This window comes from Protopterus annectens, chromosome 6.part1 (genome assembly GCF_019279795.1).
Source record: "Protopterus annectens isolate FY-2018-M chromosome 6.part1, PAN1.0, whole genome shotgun sequence".
NCBI classification, from domain to species: Eukaryota; Metazoa; Chordata; order Ceratodontiformes; family Protopteridae; genus Protopterus; species Protopterus annectens.
Genome location: NC_056738.1, coordinates 261,843,597 through 261,870,186, shown reverse-complemented (window position 1 = coordinate 261,870,186; position 26,590 = coordinate 261,843,597). Strand labels below are relative to the sequence as shown.

Below are 26,590 nucleotides of genomic sequence, written 5' to 3'. Positions count from 1 at the left end.
TGGGTTCCCTTTCCGGAGGTAAAGGAAAGTAATTTGTTTTTTCTAAAAATTTTTTCCCCTTTAAATGAATGCCAGTTTCTGAAAATGGCAGTTTGCCAAGGGGGTTTCTGGGTTTTTGGTAGGCTTGACCAAGACGGGTTTTTCCCTTGGGGAATGGTAGGGCGGTTGGGGCCTTTTTGGTTTTAGGTCCCCCGGGCCCCCTTCATTTGGAGACCCTCCCTTTGGCCATTTGTTTGGCCTTGAGGTGTTAAAGGCCCAATTCGGAAGGCCATTTCTCCTTGGACGGACCTGAAAAATCCTTGCTTTTAAGATTTTCTTTCTCTTCCACCTTTAAATTTTTGGGGGAAGAGCCCTTTGTTTTTAAGGGAGTTGGACTTTTTTCGGGTTTGGAAAGGATGTTTTTTTAACCTGTCCTTCTGAATTAAGTCTGTGTTTAAAAGGAAGTCCTGAATAGCCCTTTTAAGGTGTTATGCCTGTGGGACCATTTCCAAAAAGGCTTGAAAGGTTGGGGGCGTTTTTATTCTGGTCTCTTTTCCTGTAGAACTTGGGGAAATTGACTTCCCCCTGGGTGCAAAAGTTTTTTTACCCCATTTTTAAGGGCCCCAGTTCCCCTTTTCGGGGGGGGTTTTGGAATGCTGTACAGTTGGGGGGCCCTTAAAATTTTCGGGATTGCGGGGCCAACAAATTGTGTTACCCTGAGATTTTGGGGCTTGACCAGGGGTCGGGAAGACGCTCTTAAATGCATCTCCAAAACTGTAAGTAGGGGGGAAAATCAAAAGGGCCCTTTCGGGGCAAATGCAAAATTTTAAGTTTTCCTGATCTAAAAATTGGGCCCTCCTTGAAATTTTCCCTATGCATGAAGGTTTAAAGAAAATTTCAAAACGAAGGAATGGGTTTTGCATCAAGCCCTAGGGAAAAGGGCCCGGGGGGTTTTATTTTCATTCTCGGGGGTAATCTAAAAGGGGGGGTTGCCAGGCCTCTTTTTGGGGGGGTGGATTCGGGTGGGGGCCCCCTATAAAAGAAATGGTCCCCTGAAAAGATTTGGCTAAGCGGCCGGGAGGGGTTTAGGGCCAAGATTTATTTTTTACCCCAAAAGGGTTTAAGAATGGTGGGGGGCCTAGCGAAAAGGAAGTAACTTGATCTGAAAATCCTGGCCCGAAAGGGTTTCAGAGCAGTTCCCAGGGAAACCTCAGAGGGGGAGGGCGAAGGAAAAACCGCTCGGTTTAGGAAAGGCCTTTGGGGTTGGTTTAACCGAAAACCGGGACCCGGTCGGTTTTTTCCTTTCCTTTTCTAAAGTGGTGGAGCCCGCGGTAATTAAAAAAGGGGGGCAAAAATTAAAAATCCCCGCGCTAAGCTTGGGTTGAAAAAGGGTAGCGTGAGGTTTGGCGGGCCTAAAAATAGGCAAAAATGGAAACTTATGAGGTAGCCCACTTTAAAATTTATTCCCGAATGGCTGAAAAAAGGAGCCCCAAAGGGATTAGAGAAGCTTCTGGAGCTCGGTTGAGAGGGCAAACGCCTGTTCCCCCGGGGAAAAAAAGGGGAAAATGGTGGTACCAACCCAAGAATGCGCTTCCCGTGGGGCAAAGCGAGGCCGACCCAGATTTGGAAGGGGAAAAACCCCCCCCAGGCCCCCCTTTTTTAGGAGCAAGCTCCTTGGGTCTCTTTCCCAGGAAGTTTTTAAAACCCCATAAGTTTTTTCACTTCCAATTCCCCTTTTTTTGGGTGGGAGGATTCACGTTTTAAAATTTAGAATCAGAATTTTTTTTTGGGGTTTTAAACCCGTGGCACCAGGAAGATGGGGTTGGCGGCGAGCCTTTCCGAATCACCTTGACGCCTTTTTGTGGGAACCGCCAGGAGGACCAGTTTGAAATTTCCTCGGTGAAAAGGAAAGGGAACAAATTTAAAATGTTTGAACATTCATTTGGGGTTCCTTTTATCGTGTTTTTTGGGGGTTTTTGGTGTTTTTGTTGTTTTTTGGGGTTTTTTTTGGGGTTGTTTTTTGGGGTTGGTTTGGGTGGTTTTGGGTTGTTGGTGTTTTGGGGGGTTTGGGGGCGGGTTGGTTTTTGGGGTGTCTGTGTTTTTTTTTTTGGGGGGTTTTGTTGGGGGGGTTTGTTTTGTTGGGGGTTTGTGTTTTTGGGTGGGGGGGCTTTTTTTGTTGTTTTGTGTGTGTGTGTCGGTGGGTCTGTGTGTGTGTGTGTGTGTGTGTCGGTGGGTCTGTGTGTGTGTGTCGGTGGGTCTGTGTGTGTGTGTGTGTCGGTGGGTCTGTGTGTGTGTGTCGGTGGGTCTGTGTGTGTGTGTGTGTGTGTGTGTGTGTCGGTGGGTCTGTGTGTGTGTGTGTGTGTGTGTGTGTGTGTGTGTCGGTGGGTCTGTGTGTGTGTGTGTGTCGGTGGGTCTGTGTGTGTGTGTGTGTGTCGGTGGGTCTGTGTGTGTGTGTGTGTGTGTGTGTCGGTGGGTCTCTGTGTGTGTGTGTGTGTGTGTGTGTGTGTGTGTGTGTCGGTGGGTCTCTGTGTGTGTGTGTGTGTCGGTGGGTCTGTGTGTGTGTGTGTGTCGGTGGGTCTGTGTGTGTGTGTGTGTGTGTGTGTGTGTGTGTGTGTGTGTGTGTGTGTGTCGGGTGTGTGTGTGTGTGTGTGTCGGTGGGTCTGTGTGTGTGTGTGTGTGTGTGTGTGTGTGTGTGTGTGTGTGTGTGTGTGTGTGTCGGTGGGTCTGTGTGTGTGTGTGTGTGTGTGTCGGTGGGTCTGTGTGTGTGTGTCGGTGGGTCTGTGTGTGTGTGTGTGTGGGTCTGTGTGTGTGTGTGTGTGTGTGTCTGTGTGTGTGTGTGTGTGTGTGTGTGTGTGTGTGTGTGTGTGTGTCGGTGGGTCTGTGTGTGTGTGTGTGTGTGTGTGTGTGTGTGTGTGTCGGTGGGTCTGTGTGTGTGTGTGTGTGTCGGTGGGTCTGTGTGTGTCGGTGTGTGTGTGTGTGTGTGTGTGTGTGTGTGTGTGTGTGTGTGTGTGTGTGTGTGTGTGTGTGTGTGTGTGTGTGTGTCGGTGTGTGTGTGTGTGTGTGTGTGTGTGTGTGTCGGTGGGTCTGTGTGTGTGTGTGTGTGTGTGTGTGTGTGTGTGTGTCGGTGGGTCTGTGTGTGTGTGTGTGTGTGTGTGTGTGTCGGTGGGTCTGTGTGTGTGTGTGTGTGTGTGTGTGTGTGTGTGTGTGTGGTTGGGTCTGTGTGTGTGTGTGTGTGTGTGTGTGTGTGTGTGTGTGTGTGTGTGTGTGTGTGTGTGTGTGTGTGTGTGGTGGGTCTGTGTGCGCATGTGTGTGTGTGTGTGTGTCTGTGTGTTGTGTCGGTGGGTCTGTGTGTGTGTGTGTGTCTGGGTCTGTGTGTGTGTGTGTAGATGGGTCTGTGTGTGTGTGTGTGTAGATGGGTCTCTGTGTGTGTGTGTGTGTGGGTCTCTGTGTGTGTGTGTGTGTGTGTGTGTGTGTGTGTGTGGGTCTGTGTGTGTGTGTGTGTGTGTGTGTGGGTCTGTGTGTGTGTGTGTGTGTGTGTGTGTGTGTCGGTGGGTCTGTGTGTGTGTGTGTGTGTGTGTGTGTGTGTGTGTGTGTCGGTGGGTCTGTGTGTGTGTGTGTGTCGGTGGGTCTGTGTGTGTGTGTGTGTGTGTGTGTGTGTGTGTGTGTGTGTGTGTGTGTGTGTGTGTGTGTGTGTGTGTGTCGGTGGGTCTGTGTGTGTGTGTGTGTGTGTGTGTGTGCGTCGGTGGGTCTGTGTGGAATTGTGTCAGTGAAGGTACCACTCCCCATTTTCAGTTTTTCCCATTCTCTTCACAGACTATTGATGATGTGTGTATTTGAAGCAAACAAAATTGCCCCATGTAGAGGACTATGAAACTTCAGCTTTCAGGGCTTTTTTTTCCATTTGTTTCTTTCCTGCTCTGCTACCACATTCCATTCCTGAGCCAAATATGTTAATGATGCTGAATGTAACTGTATCGTCAGCTTTCCCTTCATGAGGCACTGACCATATTCTTTGACAAGAATATTGCTGTCTTTTTTATTCATATGGTCAGCTTAGAAGAATAGTGTCCGGATATACTACTTTGTTAATTTGGCAAATGCATGCTTGTGCAACCACTGGATTATTTGAGTGAAGTTGCTCAACTTGGTTCCATTAAGCCAGCTGCCTGCTTTCAATAGGAATTCAAGGTAGCGGTTATACACGGTGGGGAAATTTGGCCATGTCTCTGAGGTATTTCCTCTAATCTTCTCAAGGGAGGATTCCACTCTGTGACATTGTGAGTAATGTAGTTTTTACAGGTAATATTCTGTGGGTAGCTCACCTACCCAGTTACTAAATGTAAAATAAATATTTGAGTGGTGACCCTGGCTTTGTGATGTAGGGGGATGGAGCACCTGACTACCACCCAGACATCCTGAGTTTGACTAGAGGCTGTGGTACTGGAAAAGTGGGGGTGGGAATGGGAAGGATAGGTCTTCTGTCAGCTCATCCACTTCATGAGGAAGAGGTTCCTGCCCATGAAGTGACAAATACCCAGTGATGGGGATTGTGCTATAAATTGTATGGCATAGTGCTGTTAATATTTGGTTTGAGGGGAGTGGGTGCTATTAACATAAAGAGATTTGTGTGATGTCAGTAGCTCCACCCAGTTAGGGGGCTTTGAAAAAAAAATCCCTATTGTGCAGAACAGCATATATGATGTTGCCACCTGGTCTGCTGCAAACCATTTGCTTTTCTCAGTCTGCCAGTGGTGTGGTCCTAGCCCTATGGTTGGGAGGGTGTATGTCTGACACTTAAAATCAGAACAAAGTAATGCATGCAGGCCCAAGTAGTTAGTAGTCAGTGGGAGGGCACTCGTGGTGGAGGGGGTGCAAAATAATATATTAAAAATAAATGCAATGTTAGAAGGAGGGTAATTGGAATGCTTATGAATCCTGTTTCAGACAGTAATTGACAGAAGAAGCTGTTGCTTCACTTCTGTGGGTTGAAGAGGTGGAATCAGTCAATTTGAAGGGGTCTGTTTAGACTGTTGATCTCATGTTGAATGTTGCTTCAGATCAGGAGGTAGAGAGTTGTGGCACCAAAGAGAATGTTGCAGGGATGAGTATCCCAGTAGATATTCAAAGGCCCCAGGGTGTGAGAGAGAGACTACAAAGAGTAATCCTGTATAATTCCATGTGGGTTGGCTGATAAGCAGTGTGACCACTTCATGAGGCAGCCTATGGTGGAAAAAAGTGGATGAATGCTAGTAAATTGTTGGGAACATGAAAGAGAGAGGCATGTCTCTTACAGTTTTTTTTACAGAAGAGTAAAGGAAAGTGTCTCCTTCAGTATGGTGGTTTACAGAAGGATTAGTATAGGAAGGTGATTTTACAGGAAGTACATTGGTGGCATTTTAGATAGGTCAGTGGTGGTGGACAAGCCTTTATACTAAGAAAATTTGGGTTTTGCACCATGGGATATTCTTGCGTTACTGAATGCTCCAGGATACATCAACTTCTGAATTAAGGAAGTATTAACAGCATTTCGATATTGGGATGAAAGATGAAAATCAATGAGCTGTGGAAAAGATTTTCAAAGGTCTGACAAGAAGATGACTTTTACTGCAGCACTTCTTCCGTTTCATTTTTGGTCATTTTGCAACAGTGTTTGGCTTGCTTTCTGGCAGTGACTGCTTTTGGCAGCAGTTTAGCCTGTGAACTGTAGATGTGTTTCTGTAGTATCTGTGCATTTTGGATATTTAGAAGAATGGCCTTCACAAGTCTTGAAAATGTGACTTGGTTGTGAACCTTTGCATTGGTAGCACAAGATGGTTTCCAGCTATAGAATTCCATCTGTGTTTGAAAATAAGCCATACGAATAGTGGAAAAATAAGGTCATGATTTTTACTCTGGTTATTGAGCTTGAGAAATAAAAACATTCACTTGCGCCATTCTTGTTGTGGAAACTTTAGCAGAGAATTTGAGAGTAGATTAAAGTGTCACTTTAACAAGTAGGCTTAATGTTGTGTTCTTGAGACAGGAGAATGTGGGTTTTGAAGAATGGATGCATCCAGTAGCAGGACATTTTAAGTTTGGAGTCGGCAAAGTTCTACGTTCCACCAGAAGACTGAAAATAGCATAAAAAATAGGACACATTAAATGGGATGTTAAAAACGGTGGTAGTTCCAGTTCAGATACCCTTGTTGTTGAGTAAGCATTCTTAAAATGTGCAGGAGTAGTCCACCCAGACATGAAAAATTGCAAAACCAATGATTAAACAGCTAGTAACTTTTGAGTTCTCTACTTCTGGGAATTATTTTGCCGACGTTCTAGGTAAAGACTTTAAGGAGGGTCATTTTGAGAATGAGGTTTTTATACTTTCAGAGAACATGACCAGGGAAAGAAGTGCAACATTTTATAGAAACTGCAGTTTGGGCATGCTTCTCTGTATAGACTACAGAAACTGATTTGTAGTCCATGCGAACAAAGACTCCGAATACATATATACATATATATATATATATATATATATATATATATATATATATATATATATATATGTATATACATATATATATGTTTTGAATTGTTGGCATGTGTTTGGCCACCAAATACAGAGAGACAAATGCTGTGGATTTGACATGATTTTGAACGTGGCACTTGAGTTGATTGATGGCATGAAGATACCAAGTCAACTCACATATTTCAGTTCAGTACATTGTGAATACAAAGACACCATCGGGAATTGTAAAGATATGTTATTAATTGCTGGATAAGCAAGCATGTTCTGCCGAAGAAAATATTCAGTGACATTAATGAAGAATTAAATAGTGATGTAGACAGCGATATGGCAAGCGACTTCAGTACTGAAAGTATGACCACAGCGGCAGCTGAAATAAATTTTTGCCCCAGTTTAACTCCATTGTTTGCTGATCGCCAGCTCCCTCTCACAGTTGGCCCATTCTTCACCTATCAGTGGAGGTAAGGGTTGACTGGAAGGGGTCATCAATAAGACAGCCAGCAGAAGTGACTGAGCATTTTCTTTTAAGCACTGCCCCTCTTGTGCCCACCTATTGACATCGGTTGGTGGTAATCAGTTGGTGGGAATGCAGTGAGTATCTGCGCTATACTGCACTACTGTTGACATCACCAGGTCATCCCTGCTTGCCAACAGGTGGCACTGCATAGTCGCTTCCCCAGTCTCCACTAGGGAAATCCCCCTCTTACTGTGCCCCCAAGCACACACACTGCATTCCCCCAGGAGGGCCATGCCCATTTTTCTTGCTTGTGCAAAGTGTTCTAGCCATTGACCGAGTGTGTTAAACTCAGTTTCTCACATCGTTGGTAACCAGTAAGACTTGGGTCACAGGCCTTAGCACCTCTTGGCCAATAGAACTTATGTAGTTTGCCACTTACCCCTTCTGTCCCATTATATACCATGCATCCCTCTCTTTCTCCAGTTGTTACTCATTGTTGCAAAGCACCAGTCAAGTCAGAAATGGTCCAGGCTGTCTTGTACATAAATATAAATGTTTTGTTAAGGAAATTGTAAGCAAGGGTCATCTTTTTCTTTGTTTGCACTGCTTCCTTTGATGCATCTCTTTGAAGGAAATAATGTTCTTTATTGTTTCATTAGCACTGGGCCCAAGGCCCACATTTACATATAGATCTTTCTTGCTATGCGTACATTTACATATAGATCTTTCTTGCTATGCTTTCTTTTCATATGTAATTTGATAGTTTTATCTTATTTAAAATGCTGTTTCTTTAGAAATTTATTTTGACTGATTTTGACTGTTGAAGTTAACATTATTATGATGTTTCCTAGTTACAGTTGCTACAAGCTGTGCTGTTATCATTTCCAGGTTGCAGTTTATGATTATCTTTCGTGGTTGATTGTAACTTTTTGTTACTTGGTCATAAATAGTAGAACATTTAAAACCAATAGATGTGACCATAAAATCCCATCACAAGATTGAGTCTCTGTGCATTCCTTGTCTGAGAAAAGAGCACTTTAATTTGAAGAGTGGTATTTGTGAATTGTTTAATCCTCAAATAGAAATTGAAAGAATAAATTATAATTCCAAAGTTTGAAAGTTTGCTGTACATCCACCTTTGAAACTTTATCCTGGTTTTATACTTGTTTATGGGCTTTTGAAATTCAGTATATTTATAACTGAGAGCATTATATTCTTAGTTATTGATATGTGGCTTAGGTTTTTTAGGCATCCGTTAGGCAACATGGAAAGCGAAAGATGGTGAAATTGCAGAATGTTTTTGGAATATCTGTAATACAGTTTGTAATTAAAGCTGAACTTTTCACCATAGAGTTTCTCGATGGAACTGTCAAACTTCATGGGTGGTTCTTTTGTCACTACAGTACAGTAGAAACCACCCAAAATGTATATAGTGTGACATCCCCAAATTACAGCTCTTTAGCTTGATTTGAAGTCTCTTGTAACGAGTAATGTAAATTGACCTAGCATGTGCAAAAACATGTCATCTTATCTTATTTTAGTGCACATGAAAATGAGTGTAGTAAGTAGGCTAATTATCTTCTGGACATTGACAAATTTACAGCAGCAACAAACAGTCCATTTCATTACATTTAATGGACATGGCCTGTTAAATATAAAAAAGATTCATTACCTGTAACTCAAGTGTGATGTATTTATTGCTGTACTGTTGCAGTGCATTCTGTGTGGGGAAGACAAAATGTTTAAGAGAGACTAGATGAACACTTGAGCACCATCAAATGAAAATAAAGGGTGTAGCTAGGCATGCTCATTTTACTGAAATGAGTACATTTTCTTCTGAGCATCTCTTGCAAAGGTCAGCACTCAAAAACAGCACAGAATGTTTAGAACTTTGTAAATGAATATTCCCAGTATAGCGGTACACAGAGTGCAGAAGGAATACACCATTAAAACTAGATTTTTATGGAAATAAATTGTAACAGTTGAAAATAACGTGCTTCTTCCAGTGTATCTGGGGGGGGGGGGGTAGCATGTTGAGGGATGAGTACATTTTTAAAATGACAAGTGAGTAGTGGGGGCAGCAACATTAGGTTTGAGTACAAAATGTAAATCTCTGGCTACACCATCATGCTTTATACAGACCTGCATTGATGAATAAAAGTGCTGCAGTTAGTTTGTTGATCATGTGGAAAGGAGTGTCTGTAAAGATACATATTGGTCAGAGCATCTGCTTAAAAAAAGAAAAGCAATGGAATTCAGTTGCTTTGTTCTCACCTAGATAATTAAATTGTTTCTAAGTTATATTAGCATGTCACCACCAGATGGAGCACTTAGTTACAAAATTCCTTGCTGAAAATGCCTCAAGTGAACTCAACTGCAGTTTTTTTATATAATTTATGGTCAATATTTGCTATATAATGTATAATAATTTATATTTCTATTGATACAGTGGTGCTGCGGTAGCGTTGTTGCCTCACAGTTAGACGTTGCCCTTTTGATTCTCAGTTAGAGCTTCTTCTGTGTGGCGACATGCGTGAATGGGCGTTCCTTCACTGAAGGTTGTGCGTTAGGCCCGGCAAGCCAGTATGTAAAAATCTACTGCCAGTCATTAGCGGACCGGAGTTCCGCTGTGGCGACCCCTAACCGGGAAAAGCCGAAAGAAACCAACAAAACCTTTCTGTGTGTGTATGTATATATGCATTTAATCCGTGTGTGTGTGTGTGTGTGTGTGTGTGTGTGTGTGTGTGTGTGTGTGTGTGTGTGTGTATGTATATACATATATATATATATATATATATATATATATATATATATATATGTGTGTGTGCGCATATATACGTATAATAGAATTTTTATACTTTTTGGTACTGGAAGGTATACATTCACTTCACATTGTTTTAGATCACCCAGTAACTATTTGGAGTTTGGTTGCTAGAGCACTAGTTATGAGCTGAATAAGATATAAATAGGGCCAAAGCCATCCTTTTGAGTACCCTGCACTCCTATTAAACGCATTTAGAAGTCTACAGAGTGCTGGAATTATTTTGTGTTTATATAAACAAAAAGTCAAGGAAAGGAACAGGTAAAGAGAAAAAAAGAATGGGCCTTAAAGGAATGAGGGAGAATGGCAAAGACTATGATGGATAGACAGTACTACTGAAGTACTGAATGTGAATTTACAAAAGCATAAAGGAGCAATAGTGGACAGACAGATATGGTCTGCTAAAGTCACAAAGAGTTTGACTCTGCAGCAATATGTAATGTTATAAAAACAAGTCTTTAATACTGGACTTCTGTTTTTAGCATATTTTATAATGCTTCACTTGGATTATTATTTTGATACACTGATCTCTGGGTTGCAGGAACTGAAGAACTCTCATAGGTCAGTATCAGTCCCTGGCTGTAGGCTGTGGGTTGAACTTGGAAGATAAATTTGGGGTATGCATCTCTGCAATTGTGTGGTATTACTTGGAAAAAAAATATGTGCAGTGGAATTTCTAGTAAATGTTAACGGGAGGTTTGGACATGGGATTTAATGCATCATGCTGAACAGGTGGTGTACGCATCTGCTGGTCATTTTCATTAGAAACTGTGGGAAGGACAGTGTTAAAGAGTATTATCTGTTTTAGTCGTAAAACACACATGTTGTAGTTAACAAAGCAGTCATAGAAGGTTGACAGTCCAGTAAATTGTGTATACAGAGGCAGTTCCTGCTAAGCACGCATCCAGTAGCTTAAGATAAGTTTAGCTCGAACAGATGATGTCAGCAATACTGTATCTGTAGGATCACCACTAGTACATATATTTAATTGCAGCAGTAACATATTTAGGAGTATGGAGTTCAGAAAGGTATTAGGAACATTAGAGAGACCGTGTAATACAGGGTCTAAGGAAGACTAAAAATCTTGCTGTCTTATTGATTGGATGGTAGTCCAGATCACGTTGTTGTTGAGCAGATGCATTGTTCATTATAGAACATCATATTAATCGCACCCTCTGCCTGTACTCCTTCATCGTTGGGTCTTCACTGTTGTATTCTACAGATGAACAACTTTGCTTGATGAGTGGTTTTGTGGTTCATGTCATTCTTTTATAGCCGATCTCTGAAGGAGCAGTGTGGCAATATTTTTCCTTCATGTAGGTCTGTCACTCCTTTGTATATTTGCAACAAGCTTCTTTTGGCATAGTCCTGCTTTAATCTTCTGATACCCCCTTATTAAATTAGGCAGATTAAGTTGTACGCTGCCCAAGCTTTAATGAACACATTCTTGCTCTATGCTGGAGCAGTTCTTAAGTAAGCTTTGGCATGAACTAATTTCTTCTTTTCTGCTTTCAGTAAGCTACAACTTGGTTTACAGGTGAGCCATATAATCAGCTTTGTTTGTTTTAGAAGTAATTCTTCAAACTTTTTGTGACATTGCTGATTTTTTTATTTCTGACATTTAAACAGAACGTGAATAATGAAGTTTGAGTAAATGTATTTTGATCTGTGTTCACTTGTCATTGTCCATTTTTTCTGTTTTTGTTTTGCATTTTATTTATTGCAGATTGTTGTTTGGAAGCGATATAGTGACTTCAAGAAACTTCACAACGATTTGTCGTATATCCATAGAAATCTTTTCAGAGGAACAGAAGAATTTCCACCTTTTCCAAAAGCCCAGGTTTTTGGTATGGCAATAACCGATTTTAAACAAATCTCATTTCAACTTTTTCTTTTGAAAATATTTTGCTTACCTGTTAGACTGTTGTCTCGCAGAGTAGCTCCTTACAGATGCTTTCTGAGTAAGGAAATGTGATTATTCCATGTGATGATCACCCATCACATATTACAGTTACACTTATTTCTTTACTTGTTATCATATATAGCTTGTATTATACTTTCTGTTCATAGGTAGAGATACTAGGCTATCGGCCTTGGGGCCTATAGAAGCCTAGCCAAAAAGGTACCCTGGCTTTCGCCACCCAAGAAAATTATTTTCCTGTGCCCCTGTCGAGCAGAGCCACAGAGGTGATCTCGGGGTGAATTTCCTATTTCCCATCCAATCATCAAGATTTTTCTTGAGGAGTGCTAATGAGGAGCTTTGTTTAATATAGATAGGTAGCTTGTTCCAGAGCATGGGAAGTCTCTGGGGTAGGAATCCATCCCTCCAGCATGTTCTGTTTATTGTGGTAACAAGGTTTAGGTCCCTAGAGTGTGTAGCTCTGAGGGATTGGGATTTTAAGTGGCGCATGTAAAACAGCTCTGGGTTTGACATAGCTTTGTATGTTAGGCAGTGATCGCCTCTGAATAGGCGATGTGACAGAGTAAAGCTGGAGATTTTTGAGACTGTCTCCATAGGGCATCTGTTTGAGGCCAATAATCCTCTCTGTGAGGTATTAATGCGGCCTTTCCAGTTGTTGTAGATGTCTTGTGAGGTACATACCAAAAGGGGTGTTGTACTGTATAATGGGTCTAGTGAGTGACTAGTAGTGGGGAACAATTACCTCTTTTTTTTTTTTCCTGGATGAGAAACCTTTTGTTATGAGGTGTGCCACGTAAAAGGATCTCCTGACTACCGTGGCGATGTGATTATCAAAGGAGAGACTACTGTCCACCTGTGTCCCAATGCCTCTTATCACACTTTCCGTGTTAAATAAACCACCACCTATGTGGTAGCTCATGGGTACAGAGTTTTTACCAAAAGGGATGACAATGCACTTTTTGGCATTGAGCTTAAGGCCATGGCTTTGACACCAAGCATCTGTCTCAGTGAGGCCCTTTTGTAGGATGTCCACATCATTAGGAGTTTCAGTTATGGCTCCTAGATGTTCATCGTGCATACAGCTGCAGTCATAACAGATGGGTTCTCCTGCCATCAGGCGGGTCCTTGGTCGGCCGAATTCCAAAGTCTAGGCCTGGCGTCGGTTGATGTCGCTTCTTCCCTGACGTCAGTGCGCCAGGGGTATAAAGGAACCAGCCGACGCCATTTTCTTCAGTCTTTCTTGCCGCGCGGTGCCCGAAGCAGTAGCAGTTCGCAAGTGCCAGTCGGCCAGCTCCTGAGATTACGAAAATTTGGAAACCGAAGTCTTCTTAAAAGCTAAGTACCCCGCTAGAAACTTTTCTTGCCTCAGACCGATGTCAGACAAAGTTAATAATTGTATTTCTTGTGGGAAGCAAATACTGCATAAGGATTTCCATTCCCTCTGTATACCTTGTTTTGGCCCAGACCACGACGTCTCGGTCTGTCGCTTTTGTGCTACATTCAACAAATGCACTATTAAGCGTCGGGTGGAGTTCGCCCAGCATTATTTTGGGAAAGCATTTAACTATACTATGTCGTCCGATACTCCGACTCTGTTTTTGTCTAAAAAACACAAAGACAAGGATCGACACACGAGGTCCGCGGCCGACACCACGCCAAAGCAGACTACACGTGGTCCGGTTCTCAGCGAGGCGCCTACGCAGCCCCTGATTACCGACGACACTTCTTTGATGGTGTCTCCTGTGCCCGAGGTCGCAGGCTCCTCGGCCCACACCCCGACTACAGATACCGTAGCCGCTCTTGGCGTTGAAACTTAGAATGTGGACAGGTCCACCTCCACTCAAGGTGTCTTCAGACCTTCCTCTTCTTTCTCCATCAAGGCTTTCACAAAGTCTAAAGCAACCATGCACTCTAAGAGACCAGCTACACAGGGCCCATCTCCAGGCCCCATGCCTAAGAAACAGATGCTTAAAATGGCTGAGGATTTAATTAATCTAATCAGAGGTTCTCAGCCCCCACCGGACAAAAGGCCCAGAGTGGAGGAAGATTCCCCCTCCTCTGATCAGGGCTCCATTATTTCAGAGCACTCTGATGATCAGGAACATTCTTACTCCCCTTTTGAAGACTCTGATGCGGAGGAGTCCATCCCTTCTGTATCCCCCCCCCTGAGGATTACTCATTTGGGGAAACTTTACATACCTTAAGGGAACACTTCCACTGGGAAGGCCAGGATTATTCAGATTCCAAGAAAAGGCTCAGGGAATTTCTCTTGTTACCTTAGCACAGGCCTCTGGCTATACCTCCTGTCTTGGACATCCTAGATGATGTTTACTGTGAGGCCTGCCTTAACCCAGACTCTCTACCTCCAGCTCCAGTTAAGCCTGACAGGTACTACAGGGTTCCTGACTTGCACCAATTTCTATACAAAAGCCATGCTGCTGACCCAGAAACCATCTCACAGGGCCCCAAGGGAGTTAAGGCCTCCATTGCCAAAAATCCATTGCCTTCCGAGAGAGATTCCAGATTCTTAGAAAGGTGGGGAAAAAAGGTATGTACCTCGACTACCTTATCCATGAGGGCCTTAAACTGTCAGTTTCATATGCTAAAATACCAACAGTTTTTGTTATCACAATTGAAAAGTAAAATGTCACAACCTGAACAACCAGACTTGAAGGAGTTGCAGGATTTGATGCATAGTGCAGAACAAGTGGGTAAGCATACCTTACAATGTGGTTTTGATGCTCTAGAGGCCTCATGTAGAGCTGCTGTTACAGGATCAGTCATACGTAGGCATGCCTGGCTCAAGGAACAAGCCTTGCCTGATCATGTCAAAGCTAAATTACTAGACGCCCCTCTTCAAAAGGATGTACTATTTGGTGCTAATGCTGAGGAGGTATTAAGGAAAATGGAGGAAAAGGCTAAATCAATGCAAACTGTGAAAGAATTTCTACAGGTTCAACCCCCACGTTTTAGTAAAAATTGGCCTTCCAAAAACTGGTCCTTTCCTGCCACAGACAGACCCCAAAGAGGCAGATACAGGCACCCGAGGGGCAAAGGACAATCCCAAGGATCGTTTAGAGGCAGACAATGGCAAGCTCCTACACAAAGAGGTGGTGAGGACAACTCGCAATCTTTCAGAAAGCAAACCCAATGACTTTCCCCTTTGCATGCCAACCAGGTCTCAAATGGCAGCCCCCTTAGGAGGAAAGCTGGCATTATTTTCAAAAAATTGGCATGTTGTCACAAAGGACAAATGGATCCTGGACATTATAAACAGAGGCTACAAATTCCATTTTCACACCCTTCCAAAAATGAGAGGCATGCCAAACCTGCCACACAATCAAAGGGCAGAGGCACAAAGGCAAATTACAGATCTCATAAACATGAAAGCTATTCAAGAAGTACCTGTGCACGAACAAGGTCAAGGTTTTTATTCCAGGCTATTTCTGGTGCCAAGGAAAGGAAAAGATTGGAGACCTATTTTGGATCTATCCATCCTAAACACATTTCTACTCGTACCAAAATTCAAGATTCTCACTCTACAACAACTTCTTCCCATGCTGGGCAAGGAGTCTTGGCTGGTAACATTGGACCTCAAGGAGGCATACCTGCATGTTCCAATCAGACAAAATTGCAGAAGGTACCTCAGATTTCTTGCAGGTTCAACCCATTATCAATTCTCTGCATTGCCCTTTGGCTTATCTACTGCACCCAGAGTATTCACGAAATGCCTGGCATCAGTAATTGCCTACTGCAGACTTCAAGGGATACAAATATACCCCTATTTGGACGACTGCCTGATCCAAGCGGACAGCAAGCACATTCTTCTAAAACATCTGGCTTATGTAATAATGTTATTGAACTCTCTGGGATACACAGTCAACAAAAAGAAATCAAGGATAATACCCTCTCAGAAGATAATTTTCCTGGGTGCCAATTTGGACACAAACACCCAGATGGCCTACCTCATGCCAGAGAAGCAGGGGCAACTAATTCAATACTTCAGAACACTAGCAAATTGCACCAGGCTGACTGCAAGGAAAATCCTGCAGGCTCTGGGATTCATGGCATCTTGCATCTTACTAATCCCATGTGCAAAGCTGCATATGAGGAAACTACAATGGTACCTGAAAAACATATGGTCTCAACACAGCCACAGTTTGGAAACAATAATACCACTAATTCCATGTCTGCAAAAGGAATTTCTGTGGTGGGCTCAAGCATGTCAAACAAACACAGGTCTTCCATTCAGCAAGCCTCAAGCAAATCAAGTTATCACAACAGACGCCTTGGACTACGCCTGGGGGGTGCACATGACAGATCAGTGCATTCAGGGCAAATGGTCCCAAAAAGAAAAGCACCTTCACATCAATCAAAAAGAAATGCTAGCAGTAATAAATGCTATTATAGCTTTCAAGGACCTTCTACAACCAGGTCAACTATTGATAAGAACGGACAACACCACAGTTATGTGGTACATAAACAAACTGGGAGGAACACATTCTTACCCCCTATGCAGACTGGCCATGTCACTTTTGGAGCATGGCCATGGACTTACAATTGGAACTACAAGCACAGTACTTGCCAGGCAAGGAAAACACGCTGACAGACAACCTAAGCAGGAATATGACAGATCCACACGCATGGAAATTGCATCCAAAAGTTTTTACAGACATAACCCAAGAATGGGGAAGGCCAGACATGGATCTATTTGCCTCCCACAAGAATCATCAATTGACAAAATTCTGCTCAAGGATCTTCCATCCAAAGGCCTGGAGAGTGGACGCTGTCTCTTTCAGTTGGACATCAATGACAGTTTATGCCTTCCCTCCTCTTCCTCTGCTGCCCAAAGTTCTATTAAAGACCAAAGCAGACAGACCAAAGATGATTCTCATTGCTCCGGACTGGCCAAGGCAACACTGGTGTACCCACTCCTGAGGAGCCTGACGCATTCCACACCATGGACCCTGCCTCTAATGCCTCTTCTGACTCAGCACAGTTTCAAAACTCTTCACAGCCAGCTAAAAACACTCAATCTAGCCGCACGGAAGATTCCTTAGCATCACAACAGGCCCTACTCTCCAAGGAGGTGCAGGATGTCATTTTGGAGGCCAGAAGGCCATCAACTAGAAAAGCTTACTCCGCAAAATGGAAACGTTTTTGTGTCTGGTATGAGAAAAAGGGCCATGATCCTAGAAAACTGAATTTACCTCAAATACTACAATATTTGGCTGAACTGCTAAGCAGTGGACTTTCTTTCTCCTCCATCAAAATCCATGCATCAGCCATTTCTGCAGAATACAACACTGATCCACCTTTATTCTCTCACCCTCTCTTAAGACAGTTCCTCAGAGGGGCTAAGAATTTAAGGCCTCCAAGGAAACAACCAATACCTGCTTGGGGTCTTAATTTCATTCTGGAAAAACTGACCTTGCCTCCCTTTGAGCCAGCTGCCTCATCAGATTTGCAATATTTGTCCTGGATTGAACCCTGTGGTATTCCACTTGTCACTGGTCTGAAGTCGGATTTGGAGTCTGCTACTTTAACAATGTGGGTTCTGTCAGTGAGCCAGTTGGCAACCCATCTTGTGACATAGGGATTTATACCTAGTTTAGTGAGTTTATCTATAATTCCAGAGTGGGGGATGGTGTCAGAAGTCTTGGCAAGATCTAGATAGGCTGTGTGAACTACCTTAACCTCTTCTACGGCTTTGGTGACTGCTTCAAAGAAGTCAGTCAGGTTTAGGAGACATGATCTGCCTTTTACCAGGGTTTGGAGATTACCTACGTCTTTGTTTATAAGTTCCATGATGATACGTTCCATGGCCTTGCAGACCAGCCTCGTTAGGCTAAAGGGGTGGTAGTTCCCGGGGTCTGTGGTGGCTCCCCCTTTGTGGAGTGGGATAACCGTCGCTGTGTGCCATTCAGTGGGCACAAAGCCTGAGGTGAGGCTATGATTGAACATGGTGCTTAGGTGCAATGCCAGTTCATTCTGTAGTTCATGTAGAACGCAGCCTGGGATGTTGTCCGGTCCCATGGATGCTGTGTTCTTGGCTTTAGAAAGTGTGGTTTTTACCTGTGCAGCTGTGATTACAGGAACTTTGCATTCTTCCGGTATAGAGATGGGCCCTTGAGGGGGGGTAAAGTTAGCACTGACCCTATCTGATATTTAGTGTCATTGTGCTGTAACTCAGAGCAGATCAGAGTGTTGCCATTGAGAATTTTGACATCGCTATAGAATGCTTTGTGGTTGTCTTTAGAATCAGTGGAGATTTTGTTTTCATAACTAGCTTTGGAGGATTTTATGAAGGATCTCAGCTTCTTACTGAGGCTGACCAGGGAGTTCTTCCAGTCATGGGATTTTACTCTTTTTGAAACAGTTTTTCTTCTGTTGTAGAGTTTGTTTATGGCAGGGGACCACCAGATTGGCTTTTTTTTTTGGAGGATAGCATCTTGGTTCTGTTAGGGATCGCACGATCCATGCACTCGTGTAAGTGCTTATAAAGTGCATTTGTGTAGGATTCAGCAGTCATACCTCTGTTGTCCGTCTGCATGGGTGTCATGAAGTTTGCCACTTTTGTCTTAAGAAGTGTGAAGTTGGCTTTGGAGAAATTTTTTACGGCGGTTTCCCTAATGGGGGATGGGGGCGGGATGTGGGTGTCCAGGCTGATTAGCTTGTGGTCGGATCTAACCAACAAGCAGTTGACCTCTGGTGTGGAACTCCGGTCGCACATGTTGGTAATGAACAGGTCTAGGATATTGCTGCCCCTGGTGGGGGTGTGGATAGGTTGATCCAAGGCGTTGGAATTTATGAATTCCAGAAAACGTTGAGCAAAAGAGTTGGTACAGGAGTAGTTTTCCCAGTTAATGGTGGGGTAGTTGAAATCGCCCATTATTAGGGTATTGTACCCTAATATTTTCTAGTTTATCAAGAAATGAGGAGTGGGAATCCTGGGGCATGGTGGGGGATCTGTAGGACGTTACAATTTGGATTGCGGTCTTGCCCAGAGTTAGTTGCACTTGGTTAATCTCGGATGCATTATGCTGAGCAACTAGCCTGGAGGTGTGGATGTCCTTAATGAATATGGACACGCCTCCACCTTTAGTGTTTCAATCCAGGTTAGGTGGCCGAAAGGTGTGGTATGAATTTTAGTCTGGTAATGCAGGGGTGCCTTCTGGAGCCTTGAACCATGTCTCTGTCACTGCACAGATGTCTGTGTTCTCCATTTTAAGGAGTGCCTCGAGTGAATGCATTTTGAGGTTTAGACTTGTAGCATTACCCTTAGATTTTGCTTGCTTGTACCCGTTACGGTGGTGAATTTTGAACCTTGCCTAAAAAAGGCATTATAGAGGTGGCAAGAGCCTTGGGCAGTATCCGGAATCCCAAGGGCGACAGGTGCAGGCCATCTTTGGCAAAGCATCGTGGTCTGTCGATCATGTCATCCCAGGCAGATGGATACTGGATCCCTTTAGAATGACACCAGAAGCTTAGCCAGTTGTTGAAGTCAGTAATTTTGTCCTTGTACTGTGGTATCATTCTGGGTGATGGCAGGATGCTACTCGGGGCTAGGGTCATACCTGCCTGGGCTACAAGATCTGAGAGCTCCTCCAGGTCTCTTTTCATGTAGTCCAGGGAGGTACATCTCTGGTCATTCACACCAGCATGGACAATGACAGAGTCCTATTTGTACTTGTGTTGGAGTGACCTGAGTGCGTGCATTATGTGGCCGATCCTGGCACCCGACAGGCAGCGGACAGTGACTTTCTCCTTGTTTAGCCTGGTAAGTGGAACATCAGTGTGCCTGACTGTAGAGTCATCTATGACTAGTGTTGGGTACGTTGTTATGCCTTATTGGGCTGTGGTTGAGTGGCACACTGAGTTTGTGGGCTATGTGTCATTTGGGTTGTGTTGGGGGGTGGAGGTTGCATGTGTTTCTGCTTTGGAGGTCTCTGTTGCTTGAGCATATTTTTATTGAGACACTCCGTGAATGTAGATGTGTTTTTTTGTGTTGCTGTGTGTGTGTTTTGGTGGTGTAGGTTTTGAGGGACTATGTGATGAGTGTGATGTGGTGCAAGTGTTTACCTTCTCTTCAATGCGTCTGAAATTCTCCAGATGCAACTAACACTAGGTAAGACTGCAATCCAAATTGTAGCTTGCTACATATCCCCCACCATGCCCCAAGATTCTCACTACACCTTTCTGAACATACTGGAAAATATTAATATACAACCAAACACCCTAATACTGGGTGATTTCAACTACCCTGCCTTTAGCTGGGAAAACTACTCGTGCACCAACACCTTCGCCCAACGGTTCTTGGAATTCATAAATTCCAGTGCCCTGAATCAATAATCCATAGTCCAACCAGAGGCTCCAGTATCCTAGACCTGGTCGTTACAAACATGGGAAATAGATGCTCCACACCTATGGTCACCCCCTCGTTAGTCAGATCAGACCATAAGCTAATCACCCTTAATATCCACATCCCACCCCCAGCTCCCAGTTAGGAAACCTCCATAAAAAACTTCTCCAAGGCCGACTTCATGCAACTCAAGTCAGAAGTTACAAACTTCACGACACCCATGCAGACGAGAACTGAAAGTTCGATTGCTGAGTCCTACATTAAGGCACTGTAAGAGCACATCCACTCATGCATGAATTGTGACATCCCAAATAGAACCAAGATGCTCTCCTCCAAAAAAGGAAGCCAATCTGGTGGTCCCCTGCCATAAACAAACTTTACAACAAAAGGAAAAAACTGTTGCAGAAAAGAGGAAAATCCCAGGATGAAAAAACTCCCTTACCAGCCTCAGTAAGAAGCTGAGATCCCTCATAGAATCCTCCAAAGCTAGTTACGAAAATAAAATTGCCAAAGATTCCAAAAACAACCACAAGGCATTCTATAACTGTCAATAATCTAAATGGCAATGCTCTGATCTGCTCTGAGCTGCAACAGAATTGCATTAAATATACTGATCCCAAGGATATTGCCAATATTCTGGCAGATTGATTCAGTGCCAACTTCACCCCCCTCTCACCCCCTAAAGGGTCCATCTCAATACTGGAAGATTGCCAAATTCTGGTAATAATGGCCACACAAGTAAAAAACGCACTCTCTGAAGCTAAGTATACAGCATCCATGGGACCAGAAGACATCCCGGGCTGTGTACTACATGAACAGGCACCTCACCTAAGTGTCATGTTTAATCATGCCCTCACCTCAGACCTCATTCCCACTGAGTGGCGCACAGCAGCAGTTATCCCACTCCACAAGGGGGGATCCACCTTGGATCCTGGGAACTACCGCCCCATCAGTCTGACAAGCCTGATCTGCAAGGCCATGGAACGTATTATCATGGAACTTACAAACAAAGACTGGCAACCTTAAAACACTGGACCCCACCCATTTTGGGTTTGTGAAGGGCCGATCTTGTCTCCTGAACCTTATTGACTTCTTTGAATCAGCCTCCAGAGCCGTGGATGAGGGTAAGGCAGTCCACACAGCCTGTCTGGACCTCGCCAAGGCCTTTGACACTATCCCCCACTCTGGAATCATGGATAAACTTACTAAGCTGGGCATTAATCCCTATGTCACTCTATGGGTTGCCAACTAGCTTACTGACAGAACCCACACTGTAAAAGTAGCTGACTCCAAATCCAGCTCCAGACGAGTGACAAGTGGAGTGCCTCTGGGTTCAGTCCTGGGACCTCTCTTGTTTGGCATCTACTTCTCTGAAGTAAAGGCCAACACTAAGGGACTCTGGCTAATAAAATTTGCAGAGGACTGCAAATTGGGAGCCATTATTGAATCCCGAAATGATGTGGATACTCTACAAAAGGGCCTTACAGAAACAGATGCTTGGTGCCAGAGACATGGGCTCAAGCTCAATGCCAAGAAATGTATAGTTATCCACTTTGGGGAAAAAACATGTACCCTTGAATTATCACATAGGTGGCAGCACACTAAACACCGAAAGTGTGATAAGAGACTTAGGGACACAGGTGGACAGTGGTCTCACCTTCAATAACCACATTGCCACAACAGTCAGGAAATCCTATGTGGCACACCTCATCACTAAGGGATTTTCATCCAGAAAAAAAGAGGTCATTGTCCCACTGTACTCATCCCTCATTAGACCCATTATAGAATACAATGCCCCATTTGGTATGTACCTCTGAAGACATCTGCAACTACTGGAAAGGTCGCAGAAATACCTCACTAAAAGAATCACAGGCCTAAAGCAGATGCCCTATGCTGACCGCCTTAAAAAAAAAAAAACTCCAGCTATACTCTGTCGCATATCATCTACTCTGAGGCGATCTCTGCTTAACATACAAGGCCATGTCAAACCCAGAGCTGTTGAACATGCTACACTTAAAGAAATCCCAATCCCTCAGAGCCACACGCTCCATGGATCTAAATCTTGTCATCACAATAAACAAAACATGCTGGAGGGATAGGTTCCTGACCCAGAGACTCCCCAGACTCTGGAATAGACTGCCCATACATGTCAAGCAGTGCGCCTCTTTGGCCCTCTTCAAAAGGAACCTTGATTGGATAGGAGAAAGGAAATTCACCCCGGGGATCACGTCAGTCGCCCTGCTAGATTGGGGGTCCAGGGAAATAGTGTGGGAAGAAATAGCCAGGGAATTATGGCTAGGCTTGTATAGGCCCTAGGGCCAATAGCCTAGTACCAACCTATGAACCACTTGACTGTCTAGACCAGTCTTGATGAAGAGCTTTGCTTCCAGTTTGGCTATATAAGTGCATCTCTCACAGGTTGTAGTGTTGGGTGGTAGGTGGAGAGGGTTGTCTGTGTACATAAGGCAATAGCTGCATTGCCCCAGGATACCCAGATTAATCAGGTAGAGAGAAGAAAACACTGGGAGCTGACCCTTAGACATGCCTGGGTAGGTGCTTATTTAAGTACTAAAAACTGTTTTCCTCTAGACAAGTGAGGAATGTTGAGTGCTGTAGTAATTTGTAGCTTATTTAGTGCTTACAATGAGTTTTGAACAAGTGCTGAGATCAAAGAAACAGATTTGAGTGCTAAAACTAAAAAAAACTGGCTAGTTCTAAGGGAAAATTTGAAGAGCACACTTCATGGCACCAGGAATAGTTTAACCCTAGCTAAGCAGCGATGCATAAAGTATGTGTGTGTGTGTGTGTATGTATATGTATATGTATATGTATATATATATATATATATATATATATATATATATATATGTATATATATAATGTGTGTGTGTGTATATATATATATATATATATATATATATATGTGTGTGTGTGTGTGTGTGTGTGTGTGTGTGTGTATATATATATATATATATATATATATATATATATATATATATATATATATATATATATATAGTGTGTGTGTGTGTATGTATATGTATGTATATATATATATATATATATATGTGTATATTTTTTTTTATTTTTTGTTTATGGAATTTCTTTTTATTCTTTGCAGGTGGTAAGTTTGAAATAAAGTTAAGGTTATTGTTTGTTTTGATAGGCAGGTTCCACTGATATCACTGTTTTCTTAGGTTTATACTAGGCTAAGGACCAGGGTCTTTAAAAGCCAGCTGTGCATCCCAACCCAGTTTTGTCCCAGAATTCCTTGGATGCCTCTATAGAGGGATATGCTATTAGAGGTAGATTAAAGTGATATCTAAGGGTTATGTGTGTGGGAGAGTGTGTTGTTGGGGATTAATTTAGTTATTGTCGACCTCTCTCCATCAGAGACTAGGGGCCACACCAGGGGTGGATTTGAGATTTCCATCCAATAATCAAGGTTTTTTTTTGAATAGGGTCACAGATGAACTCTGCTTCACATAGATGGGGAGCTTATTCCATAGTGTGGGGATCCTTTAAGATGCACATTGGTTTCTCCAGCATGTTCTGAGTATGTTGCAGGCAAAGTACACGTCCTTGGATCTAGTGTTTCTGGTGTGGTTTGTTTTGTGAATGTGCAGGAGGGCCATCAGAGCTGAATCTGAGGATGCCATGTATCCTAGGCATACATGGTTTCGGTAACCTGTAGTAGACAGAGTACAGAGGTGATCTGTGTGGGATGGGGTATTAATACCTTGGATTTTCCTGGTGAGGAACATTTGAGGGTGTTCCAACTATTGCAAGTGTTTGATTAGGTAAATGCCAAAGGAAGTGTACTTAATAGGTATGATAAGGGTTAAGTAGAGTGGTAGAATGACTTCCTTGGACCTGGATGCCATACCTTTGATTATGAGTTGGGTGACACAATGATTTTAGTACTATCTTGGCTACTTATTGGTTGAGGGCCAGGTTACTGTCAACATATGTTCCCTGATCCCTAACTATCTTGGCAACACTTAGGGATGTTTTATCAATGGAGTAATTAGCTTGGGTGGATGATTTCCCAAAGGAACTATAATGCATTTCTTTGTCTTTAGTTTTAGTCTGTGGCTATGGCACTAGTCATTTATATTAGACCCTGTTGTAGGAGGCTGCTGTCATGGTGGGGGAATCTGATAGCTCCCAGTTTACAGTTATCTGTGAAATTGGTTAACCAGAGAGGCCTTTGACATTCGCCTTTACTTCTGAAAAGTAGATGCCAAGCAAGAGTGGGTCCAACAAGGAGCCCTGGGTTACTTTACTGGTGAGCGGTTCCGTGGGGAAGATGATCTCGCCAATTCTGACTTCTTGGGTCTTATGTCTGAGTCAGCCTACAGTCCAGTGAGTTATGTAGGAATTTATGCGTAGCTCTGAAAGTTTGCCAACTGTGCCTGAGTGGAGTATTATAGCTAATGCTATGGCCAGGTCAAGGTAGGTGGTATGTACATTTTCCCCTCATCCATAGCCTTGGTGTTCCTGTCAAAAAAGTGTACCAGTTGAATAGGAAGACCTTCCCTTAGCAAAGCCAGACTGAGGTAGGTCCAGTGTCTGTGGGTTGACAATGTCCTTTGTTGATTTCCATGATTAATTCTTTCCATGACTTTGCATATCAGACTTGTCAGATTGTTTCCGTAGTTCCCGGGGGTCAGTTGATGGTCCAGCATTATGAAGAGGTTTGACTGTTGTGGGCATCCATTCACCTGGTACATGACCTGTTTTAAGGCTATAGTTGAAGAGGACCACTTGCTAAGTTGGCCATTGTCCTTTTTCTTGACCATATCTCCTTCGCTTTGCTCCCCTACCTTACTTCCCATGCACCCCCCGTACTCTATTATACTTCCAACATACACACTTCACTTGAGACTGCTATTCCCTAACATTACCAAACAACTTTATTGCTATCATACAAACACTCCTGGTTTCTTTTTTTACCTAATTCACAGCTTCTGTTTAATCTTTCAACACCATTTCCAACTACTTTTCTCCCTCCCGTAATGTTGTGCACTATATTCATTCATAGTCACACCCTCCCTAATGGCACCAATCTGTTCTGCATTGTATCTTCTGCTTTTTCCGAATAAACCCTCACATCTTCCTATTTTAATCACATCCTCATACTCTTGCATTCCAGAGAAGATACTAGGACTACCTGTCTTCCTCCTTGGAAAATACTTCTTTCCTACCTACTCTCTATAAGCTTTCAGACTCCACCACTTAATATCCTTCTACCCTGCTACTTATTTTTCCTTCATTTCTACTTCCCCAATACCTGCCAACTATAATATACAGATCCCTTTACTTACTCGTTCTATTACTCCGCTTATCTTTTATTCTTCTCCTGCTACTTAGCCATCTTTCATCCTACCATGACTCTGTAATAGCTCTCAATCTGTCTCCAACTCTGTCCCAACCACCTATTCATACTTCCTCCGTACACACTCCACACACATCACACCAAATGTATTAATGATGCCCCTCATCTTTACCCCCAAGTATAGGCTGATTAACTCCATTTCAACTTGAACCAAAACAACATTAAGTGGAAAAATGCTCTCCAAAAAAGAAGTATCAGTAATTCCTCAATGTACTAAAATCCTTCCTGTAAGAGACATTCACCTTTATCCTGGCTCCTCCTATAATGAACATCGGGACAGTTCTCTTCCACACACTACTCGAACCCAACCCCAGAAATCAAATTTTTGCTACTATAAACGATAGAAGCATAAGAAATAAAATTGTTGAACTACATGCCTAGATTACCCAATTTAAGCCTGATATTCGCACTGCAACTGAAACTTGGCTTAAACCCAGCATAGGCTTATTTGTGGTGATAGATGTTGCTTTTGGTGTAAGCTTTAGTGAGCTGAGGGCTGGTGTTGCTGTTTGATGACTTAGCAGGTCTTTGGGGTGTGGAGAGGTTTCTTTTAAGTGGCCCAGCATAAGAAGGTCTGTGTGTGCCATGAGCTTTGTGTGTGTTTCAACACCTTTATTGAATTATCACTTAAGACATTGGTAAGTTTTTATATAATAGAATACAAACCATGTTTATATGTTAGGTATAAATATTATACATGTACATGCATTTGTACATGTAATATCGATCCAACATTACATAAATTGCACAGTTCTTGCCTTTCCTTAAACCTCTGTCATCCTCCAAAGCATTATTCTGCATGTATTGTTCCTACAATTTACATTTTTTATGTAGTTTGCTTCTACCTTTTTCTACATATTATACTTCCAGTTCTTTTATCTCTGTTATAGTATTCACTACTTCAAGTGGAGCTAGTTTAAACTTTTATTTCCATTTTCTAGCAGTTGCTTGTTTGGTAGTCACCAGAAGTATATTTAACAAGGTCTTATTTGTATCTAGGCAATTCAGTTCTTGTATCCCAGAACAAAAAATAATTTCTTTAGTTACACCCATTTGCTTACCCAGTATGTATGGCAGAGTACTCTGTAGTGAATTATTAAAGTCTGCCAACTCATTACACTCAAAACTCTTCCTTCTTTGTCACACCTCC

The 26,590-nt window shown here is 42.9% G+C and overlaps 1 protein-coding gene across 1 annotated transcript in view; it reads left to right on the top strand.

Moving 5' to 3' along the window:
* SNX15 (sorting nexin 15) overlaps positions 1-26,590 on the top strand; it is a 338,349-nt gene that overhangs the window by 91,034 nt on the left and 220,725 nt on the right. The window contains exon 3 of the mRNA XM_044075364.1: positions 11,486-11,606. Coding sequence (XP_043931299.1) covers positions 11,486-11,606 — 121 coding nt within the window. The remainder of the gene's footprint in view (positions 1-11,485; positions 11,607-26,590) is intronic.